This window comes from Zingiber officinale, chromosome 3A (genome assembly GCF_018446385.1).
Source record: "Zingiber officinale cultivar Zhangliang chromosome 3A, Zo_v1.1, whole genome shotgun sequence".
NCBI lineage: Eukaryota > Viridiplantae > Streptophyta > Magnoliopsida > Zingiberales > Zingiberaceae > Zingiber > Zingiber officinale.
This window is the reverse complement of record NC_055990.1, coordinates 159,442,093-159,452,164: the sequence shown is the minus strand read 5'-3', so window position 1 is coordinate 159,452,164 and position 10,072 is coordinate 159,442,093. Positions and strand designations below refer to the sequence as shown.

Sequence of the window (10,072 nt, the reverse complement as noted above, 5' to 3'; positions counted from 1 at the left end):
TAAAGGACGAGGATCTTATCACCATATGACTAATTGCAATATCACTAACAATCTTATTACTCTGCAGATGTTATAAATACATCCAAAGTTTGTAAGACGAGAACCAACTTTCTTTAGATATCTACAAAAGGGACTATAGTTATGGCAGAATATACATGGCTTTGATCACTTATCTCGAAAGCTGACAGACATCGGCCTGCTTATGAGTAAGACTTAATAACACAAGGATGACAAACATGCCCAGACACCAAATTTAGTGACATACAAGTTTGAACTAGAGCTGATACGTCATGCATAACATTCAGAGCTTCCATAACAAATATCGCATATGAATAGGTGTTTCTGAGCTGCCATAAAGGGTAATAGAGAAAGCTCTCCCATGACTTTATTCGAACTGACTCCTAGTATTGATCAACGAAGCATCTCACTGAAGGGACACAACAGACCATGAGGTCAAGCCACTGGTAGGGTGGAGTGGAGCTCTTAAAATAGGACTCTGCCTCAAGACCGAGAAGGCTTCATTGAGACGGGTTGCTTGTATCTTCATCTGGGATCCTCTCTGCAGTAAGGAATTAAAAATCTCAGGGAAAAGGTATTCAGAGGTCTGTATGCAATCTGCTAAACCACACGAAGAGTGTTTGTGGTAATCTACCAGACATTTGTAACTGATGAATCATAGTCCATATATGCCATTTTATACCAAACATGCACAGTAGCAATGGAGCATCAAACTTATGTTGATGTGAGCCATGATAATGCACAAATCAGGAACAACTTCATTTAGAACAAGACTGTGCTGTATATCTTTTTTACATCGTAAACAAATCTTTTATTACACTTTGGAATTATACTAATGGAAGAGGTGTATAGCTAAGAATCATATAGCAACAAATTCTTTACATGATTTTATATAAAACAAGGAAATTTAATAGCTCATGGGGAAACTCTGCAAGCATTCAGCAAGTTGTAGTTGTAGAATTTGATGTATGCAATAATAGAAATATGTGCTCTAAGACAGAACCTAAGAACAAATAAAAGATGCAAACAGAAAACAGTACACTGATTCTGTTACCTTTACATCCAAAGGAACATTTAGAGGAATGCTTCTAGTTTTGTGTTTCCTGTCGGACAGCCTCTTTCCAAGCATCCAAACCCCCAAGACAGCCGCAGCAATGGAGAAGGACCAAAATGGCTTCACTCTGAAAGCACAAAACCTTATGAGTTCAAATGGAAACTTCCACCAAACCATCACTCTCTTATGTGTTCCCAAAAGCAATTTTTTCTGCGCTCCGCCGTCGTTATCGGTCATTTCGACCGATGAATTTAAACACTCAATGTTCTTTACAAGTTCTTGAGGAGCTTCTTCCACAGGCTTCTCCCCGATTCCCAAGGAAACCACTTCTTTATCAGCCCCATCATCTCCATGGACAATATCTCCAACCTCGAACGCTTCGGCGCCACCAAGCTCGCCCTTTTCACCGCCAAAATCCGATCTTTGCTCGTCTGACGACTCATGGGAACGCAACCCGCCAAAATCGCCGGGAGAGAACTCAGTTCCACGAAAACCAACATCCTCTTTCGCCTTGTCGAGAAACTGGGAATTGGGCTCCGGGTCGACCCAGTTAGGGCTTTTCGAATCGACCAGCGCAGCTGCTTCGATCATCTCCTCCTCGTGGGCATTTCCGTTAAAGGTGGCTCCTTTACGGCACCGCTCTTGAGCACCGAGCGCGAAGTAATCGGACAAGATGGAGCCGCCGCAGGCGCGTTCGTGCAAGATTTTCATATGGTCCTCACCGGCGTCGAAGTCGAGGACCTCCCAGTCGCGGAACTCGGCATAGTCCCCCATGACACGCGAGAAGGAGCGAAAGGGAGACGGGGAGAACAGCACTCGCAATCGAGAGAGGAAGGCGAGGATGGAATCAGATAAAGTGAAGACGGGACGTTTCCTTTTGCAACCTTTCTTGGTGCCAAGGGAGAAGGGATGCTGCGGATTCGATGCCAATTCAGGAAGAAGCGCACACAGAAAATACAGATTCCAAGCGGAGCATGTTGTTCGACAGAGGAGCTGGCCACCTGTGCGTGGGTCCAGTCTGATAAAGAAAATAAAAAGCATTTTCTATATTATTAAATTAATTTACCGATAAGAAAATGGAAGCATCAATTTAAACGAGCAAATAAAATTAAAATAAAATAAAAGATAAAAAATTAAAATGTTACTAGAAATAATTATTATTAAAGAATATTTATTTATTTTTTAATATTTTATGTATTATTAGAAAATATTTATTATTAGAAAATATTTATTTTATTTTTCAGTATTTTATACTTATAATGATATTTATAGAACACATATTATCATTAATGAAATATATGAATTCTATCATCAACATAGTATCAAAGCGTTAAGCTCAATAATAACTTTTTTTCTCCATAATACCCATCGACCACGTTCTACAATGGTATCATTGATGCCATCCCTCGTCGACTATCTCTCACAAATGTTGCTGATTCACCTTTCGACCTTGTGGTTTTAAATGTCAATGCTTAGACACCGTTGAAACTCACCACCCTGCAGTTCATGTCTCTTCTATTCAGATATGAGTTACTGGGATTTGTTGATGGTTCACGTCCCTACCCCCTGCGTAGATAACGCCTACAAGCACCACGCTCCTTCAGGCGAATCCTGATCATATTCTCTAGCTTTGTCAGGATTAACTTCTCCTCAACGCTATTATAGGTTTGATGTCTCCTGCTCTTGTGCAATTTATTTATTCATCAACTTCAACCAGAGACACGTGGCAGACGCTGAAGAGAACCTACGTTGCTCCCTCAAGTGGCAGGATTATGATATCATCAAAATTTTGCCAGCCCTCACCAGGACAACAGATCTATCATTGATTATGTGAAAAACATCAAAAGAAATATTGATGTTCTTACGCTTATGAATGTCAAAGTTGACTTTGATGAGCTCTCTATTCATGTCCTGAATGATCTTAGCCAAGACTACTGAAATATTTCACATGCTCTGCAAGTTCGTGACATCCTATTACCTTTGATGAGTTATTCGAGCAACTCCTCAGCTATGAGGCCCAGTTAAAAATCTCGACAGCATCTCCATCTTTGATGCCAATGACTACTCTTGTGGCTCCAATAGGGAATTCTCGTAATCAGTATTGAAACTATTGTGGTGGTCGCGAGCAGATTCCCTCAATGTCCCATCAACCACACCTATCTACCCCGAGGCTACCTGCGCATTCTCCTACACATTTAGTTGTTAGTGCAGTTGACACCAATGATCAAACCTAAGTTTTGATTAATAACAAGTGGATTACAGTTAGATATGTTTTTGATCTAATCTTTTTACCGAGTGCGTAGGGTTGACTAACTTGACGGGTCAAGAGGACTTGAAACCAGACAAAAAGTCCAGATGTGGGATTTTGGCAGGAGGTCGGGATGTTTAATTTTCGATAGGTTGAAGTCCGAATGTGCGATTCTGGTAAGAGGTCGGGATGTTTGATTTCCGATTGGCGAAGTCTAAATTACTAATTAACACTATTTTTATTGACTCTGTTTTGCAGATTATTATTTGTTTTGGGCTAACATGAACTTGCAGGGCAAAAGGAATACAAGTTGCATCGGGTGAACAATACTCAAGGCGCCTTCTAAGTGACAGAAGGCGCCTTCGGGAGCTTAGAAGGCACCTTCAATTGGATAACACAGAAGACCTCGATGACGATATGAGTCGATTTTTAAGGGATAGGTTTTGTGGTTGAAGGTGCCTTTAGTGGTGTTGAAGGCGCCTTCCATCCCTTATAAAAGAGACATTCGACCAAGCCTTTTACAACAACTCTTCTACAAACTTATTCTACGCGTCCGTTTGGTGTTTCGACTGCTCCAGCTTGCTGCTACTGCTCTGCTACAACATTGCTATGCCTGACTATTGCTAAGGAGCTGTCCAACACCGAACCTATTCCGATCATCGTCGAAGGTGTTGGGATACAAACATGTCATATTGTATTTAATTTCTGGATAAAGGAAAGTGTAACATGTTATACTTATCCTAACTTTTCTTTGTCTCGATCCCCTCTTCTGTCGGTTTCGGAAGAAGTTATTAGTGGATTATCCGTCGATAGGTCCGCGGGACCTGGGTTTTAGAGTAGGAGTCGATGAAGGCTTCGAACTAAGTAAAAAATAAATGTGTGTTTTTTCCCGTTTTCTCGTTATTCCGCTGCATTCGTACTTTGTTTTAAAAAGAAAAAGAAAAGTTTTTAAAATCATGTAATTCACCTCCCCTTCTCACATGCGTCTCGATCCAACAAGTGGTATTAGAACTAAGTTCTGCTCTAAATTTGTGCAACCACCAATCAAGCCGAGGGAGTTATTTTATTTTATTTTTTCAGATTTCAGTTTTTTGTATTTTATTTTAATTGGTAAAGTTTACTTCTTCAAATAATTTTTTCCGTTCTATTTTCACTCGAAGTTGGTACAACACAACTCGAGTCGACGATATATATTTTTTCAAATTCTGCTAATCCAAGACCTAGTCTTAAGATATTTTTTCTCTCTCTTTCTTTTGTAAGACAATTCAAATGACCCAACTCGAGGAGACAGTACTGCTTGCCTTCTCATCTTCAATGGAAACGATTTTCCATATTGAAAGAAGAGAATAGAGGTCTACTTAACGATGGACATAGAGTAGTGGTTCACCATTCGACGAGGATACAGGACACCTGTAGACGAAGCAACTAAAGTACCCCTCGATCTAAAAAGGTGGAATCCAGAAGATAAAAAGAAGGCCCATATTGACTCGAAGGCGTTGAACATGATCTAGTGCAGACTCACGAAATAAGAACTTAACCAAGTCAGCTCACACGAGAACTCAAAGGAGTTATGGGATAAGCTCATCGAATTACACGAAGAAACCAATGATGCCAAGGTAACTATACGAGGCCTACTTCTAAATTCTTTATTTAATATCAAAATGCAGGACGGAGAAATTGCAAGCCAACTACATGTGTGGATCAAGGATATCCTCAACAGCCTACACATGATCGGATGTCAACTCGAGAAACGGGACATTACCAAGTACACTCTAAACTCATTTCCTCAAACTGCACTGTGGGCATCAATCGTAGATGCTTATAAGGTTTCAAGGAACCTTTCAAAGTTGAAATTAGATGAATTGTTTTGTGAATTTAAGCTGCAAGAACAAACTAATTCCACAAAGGTCGAGAAAGGAATTGTGCTTCTTGCAGGTACTTTGAAGGAGGCCAAAGTATGAACCAAAGTCAAACCCAAGGCGAAAACTAAGTCCAACTTGGAATCAGAAGAAGAAGAACAGCTAGTGAACATGATAAGGAAAATGTTCACTAGACGCAAGAGAAATTTCTCCAAACGCGACATGAAAAAGATGTCCAAGTTCACATCCAACAACTCAAAGGCGAACATCACATGCTACGACTGCAACAAGAAAGGACACTTCAAATATGAATGACGCAATGAAGATAAGACAAGGAAGACAAAGCAAAAGAAGGCACTCAAGGGGACTTGGGATGAGTCTTCCTCAGACAGATCGAAAGTAGATGAACCAAAGCAAGCAAGTTTACCTCACGCTGATGGAAACCGGAAGCAAATCAAATGACGAGTCCGAATACGAGTCAAACAATAGATCTACATTCGGTTCAGATGAACCAACTAGGGTAAATTTTAATTATACTCCAAAATTTTTTAAAATAATTTCTTGCTTAAATAAAATATTAACAAAAATTGAAGAACACGCTAAACTCCTTCTTAAAGAAAACAATATCCTTAAGGAACAACTGAGTTTGACCTCCTTAACTGACCAAGTTCAAGATAGAAATTCAACTCAAACTACAAACCTTGAGGAAGAACATTCTATTTTAAAAAGTTAAGTTAAAAAATTAAAAGAACAATTGGAAAAGTTTACCTCAGGATCCAAATATCTAAATATGATACTTGGATCCTAAAGAGTTGTGTATAATAAATTCGAACTTGGATACAAGTCTAACTCTATTTTTAAATCATTTCTAACCCTAATTCAAAATAAAAAATTAACTAAAGCCTGGGTTCCTAAAACTTTTTTAACAAACCATGTAGGACAAAATCAATATTATGTACCTAAAGATAAAATTCATATGATTACAAATAAACCCCAAAATAATTTAAATCAATCAAGAAAATGTACAAAATCAAAACATAAATCCAATCAAAATTACAAACCCCACAAACATAACTATAATCAAGTTTATTATAATTACAAAATAAATTGACACAAACCTTAAACTTAAATCCAAGTTCAATAATTTAAGGAGAGGCACCAAATTAGTTGGCATCTCCAAAATAATAGTTTAACCGACTGAATAATTAGGAATAGTTTAATTAGAGACAAAAATTTAACTTGATAAGTAGTAATGGAGAAGTTTTAGATGATAGTAGGATAGGGAGGCTTTGTCTATGCATGTCTAGGAAGATATAACTTCGACCTGATACATTTGGTTTAGTGGAACTAACTAAAGCTACCCCTAACTAATCTTAGCTGGTTATACCAAAGTTTTGTGCTAAGTTCAGTGGGCAGGACTATTTGAAAAATTTTGAAGCACGCGGTTACTCTAATGATGTCCAAGTGACTTACCATAGCCTAGACGTTTATTCAAAAAAAGCTTGTGTGTTGAACTCAAAGCTAAACTTGAATGTAACACAAGTTAAATCAAACCCTGAATTTAAACTTAACTCATCTAATAAAATTATAAGATTCTCTAATTGAAAATATAGATTGGGTGAGATCAATAATGATTACTTAAATTAAATTAAAATTAAAATTAAATTAAAATTAAATTGAATTAAAATTTAAACTTAACTTAAAAAAATAAAATCAGCTTAAAAAATAAAATTTAAAATTAACTTAAAACTTAAAATCAAATTAAAAATTAAAATTAACTTAAAAATTAAAATTAACTTAAAATTAAAATCAAATTTAAATTTAAACTTAACTTAAAAATTAAAATTTAAACTTTAAATTAAATTTAAACTTAACTTAAAATTTAAAATTAACATAAAACTTAAAATCAAATTAAATTTATTACTTATGCTTGCTTGATCCACTTATATGCATATTTTTTTTATGAATATCAAAGGGAGATGGTTAGGGTATAAGTAAGCAAAACTAGAGAAAATTCGAAAAACTTAAACCTAAAAATGATTAAGAGAATAAACCTTAACTGTTTTATTTTAGATTTTTCTTAAAATTCTCTCTCTTTGGAAATTGAACATCCTGACCTCTTGTCAGAATCTCACATCTAGATTTCCTGTCTGGTGTCTAGTCCTCTTGACCCATCAAGTTAGTCAATTCTGCGCACTTGGTAACAAGGTTAGATTAACAACACATCTAACTTTAATCAATTTGTCATTCATAAAAACTCAAGTTTGATTATTGGTGCCAACTGCACCAACAATCTCCTCCTTTTTGATATATATATATATATATATATATATATATATATATATATATATATATATGTTGGTCCCTTTGGAGGCCGGCAAGAGGGGAGGGGTAAATTGCTCTACAAAATAAAACTCGAACCTTTCTCGGATTTCAACTATATAATGAACACTTGTAATAAATAAATAAAAGAGACTAAGTAAAGAAAAGCAGACACCAGAGTTTTACTTGGTTTGCAATCAGGGGATTGCTAATCCAAGGAATGTAAGCGCATTATCTGATTCTCCTCTGGGTGGAGTAGCCTCTTTACAACGTTGACAGCACAAATGAAAAGAACAGAATTGAAAGCACAGAAAGAATTGATTACAAGTGAGTTCTTCTGAAGCTTCTGGACCAATGCTATATTTATAGCCTTGGTCGGGGCGCCTGGAAGGGTTCCGGGCGCCCTGGGGGGATAAAACTTATCCCCCAACGTTCAGATCGAGTCAAAACTCAATCTGGTCAACTTTACTGCTCAGGGCGCCCCGGAGGGTTCCGGGCGCCCCGGAGGGCTCCGGGCGCCCCGGAGGGCTCCGGGCGCCCTGGAGCCCAAAGTCAACAATGTTGACTTTTTCGCCTCCGGTTCAGCTCGTCTCAGTCCGGGTCTTGTTCGCTCCGGCTCCGCTAGCTTGGGTGATCTCGGCCATCCGGAATAGGGCTCACCCGAACCCAAGTTCCGGCCTTCTCCTCGAGCAGCCTTCCTTCCCGGTTTCTCGTCCCTCGAACGCCGCGCACGTTCTTCTCGTCCACCGGTGTACTCTTCCGCGGTCACCTCGTCCCTCGGACGCACCGAGCCCGTCGGCTCTCTCCCCGTGCCGTCCTTCTCGCTAGCCGCGTCTTCCGCTCGACTTCCTGTGTTCCTAAGCTCCTGCACACTTAGACACAAGGGTTAAACAAACGCAGGACCTAACTTAGCTTGTTTGATCACATCAAAACACCTTGGGGTTCCAACAATCTCCCCCTTTTTGATGTGAGCAACCCAAGTTAAGTTAGGGTAACCATATGCAATAAAAACGATTTATATTCCAATAAGTCCAAATATTTTTCAATTGAAAAATTATAGTACCTCCCCCTAGACTTAACATACTTCTCCCCCTTTGATCACATAAAAATTGGGGTTATAAATAAGTCTAAGGTAATTTCAAACAAAAACTTTAAGTGTAAAATATTTAATAATGTCTAAGTAAAATTCAATTTAAAGATACTCTTCAGAATTTTTCTTTCGAAAAAAAACATTTAAGTAAAACATTTTTCAGATAAAACAGTCATAAGTGTTAAAAAAAATTTTAAGTTTGAAACTTATCTCAGCATCCCCCAAATTTTTTTTTCTAATTAATTAAAAAAAATCTAAGTTAATATTCATAAGAAACAATTCTAAGTCAATTTTAAAAAATTATAAGGCAATATTATCATAAAAAAAATTCTAAGATAACTTAAAAAATTTCTAAGTAAATTTTCATAAAAATTTCTAAGATAATAAAAAATTTAAAAAAAAATTAAATATTTTCTAACACAAATTGAATAACTCTTTTAAAGCATTAAGTAATTTAAATTAATGCTTTTTCAGTTAGTCAATTAAACTTTTCATTTCGATACTTGGCTTCCAGGTCGTGGCGAAGCACTAGGTCTTCTTGGTTATTGGAGCAACAACCACTTCCTTAGACAAAGCCTCATAAAGAAATTAGTTGTTTAATTTCCTTAATGAAAATGCTAAGTCTAATTTTTAATTTTAAATTAAATAGATTTTTGGAACCCAATAGAAGTTCCTACCTACAGGATTAACCAAGTATTTCCTAGGTATATAGATTTTTGATATATTTCTAATTTGATTTTGATGAAATCTATAATACCAATTTAAACCTCCATAATTTCTAAAAGTAGAAATATTTGAAGCATTAGATTTTTTCAATCTTTCGATTTCTTCTTTTAGTTTTTCATTTTCAATTTTCAATTTTTAATTTTTCAAAATCCTCTATAAGACATGATTTTGCCAAAATTCTCTTTGTTTCTAAAATTTCATTTTCTAATTTGGCAATTTTATTTTCTAATTTATACATGGATTTAGTCATAGCTTTGATACCAAAGTAAAGTTCATCAGGGGTAAGAGACATACCTCACTTACCATATCAGACTTGAAGCCTGAATCTCCCCCTGCTTCGCTACTTCCATCTGAGGTCGCTCCCCCTTCATCGATGCTGGGTTCTGATGTACTTTGTCCTTCGTGGCTTGCCATCAGTGCAATCCCCGCATATTCTTGAGCTTCTGATTCAGATGAAGAAGTGTCATCCCAAGTTGCTTTTAGGTTGTGTTTCTTGGGTGTCTTCATTTTGACCTTCTTGAGTTCTGGGCAGTCTTCCCTTAGGTGTCCCTCCTTCTGACACTGGTAGCACCGTACCTTTCTTCTACCTTTTTGATTCTTTTTATTCTACATTTTAAATTTATTAGATCTAAAAAACTTTTTAAAGTTTCTTACCATGTACGCTTCTTGATCGTCTTCGGAGTCTGACTCGGGTTCATCCTTGTTGGTTGCGTTCAGCGCCATAGTCTGGGTTGTGTCCTTTGATATCTCTGCAT

The 10,072-nt window shown here is 37.1% G+C and overlaps 1 protein-coding gene across 1 annotated transcript; it reads right to left on the bottom strand.

Moving 5' to 3' along the window:
* Positions 1–26: 26 nt before the first annotated feature.
* Positions 27–2,441, bottom strand: LOC122050828. Its single transcript, XM_042611702.1, has 3 exons — positions 2,438–2,441; positions 1,073–2,073; positions 27–559 (listed from the first exon to the last, which is right to left on the bottom strand). Exons 1-3 carry the CDS (start codon positions 2,439–2,441, stop codon positions 425–427), a joined length of 1,140 nt encoding a protein of 379 aa, XP_042467636.1. The 3' UTR covers positions 27–424.
* Between the last annotated feature and the right edge of the window lie 7,631 nt (positions 2,442–10,072).

Bases quoted from the DNA above. Each gene is read 5' to 3' on its own strand.
- LOC122050828 (XM_042611702.1), bottom strand. The intron at 560-1,072 runs GTAACAGAATCA...TCCTTACTGCAG, and splicing joins ATGTTCCTTTGGATGTAAAG to AGAGGATCCCAGATGAAGAT.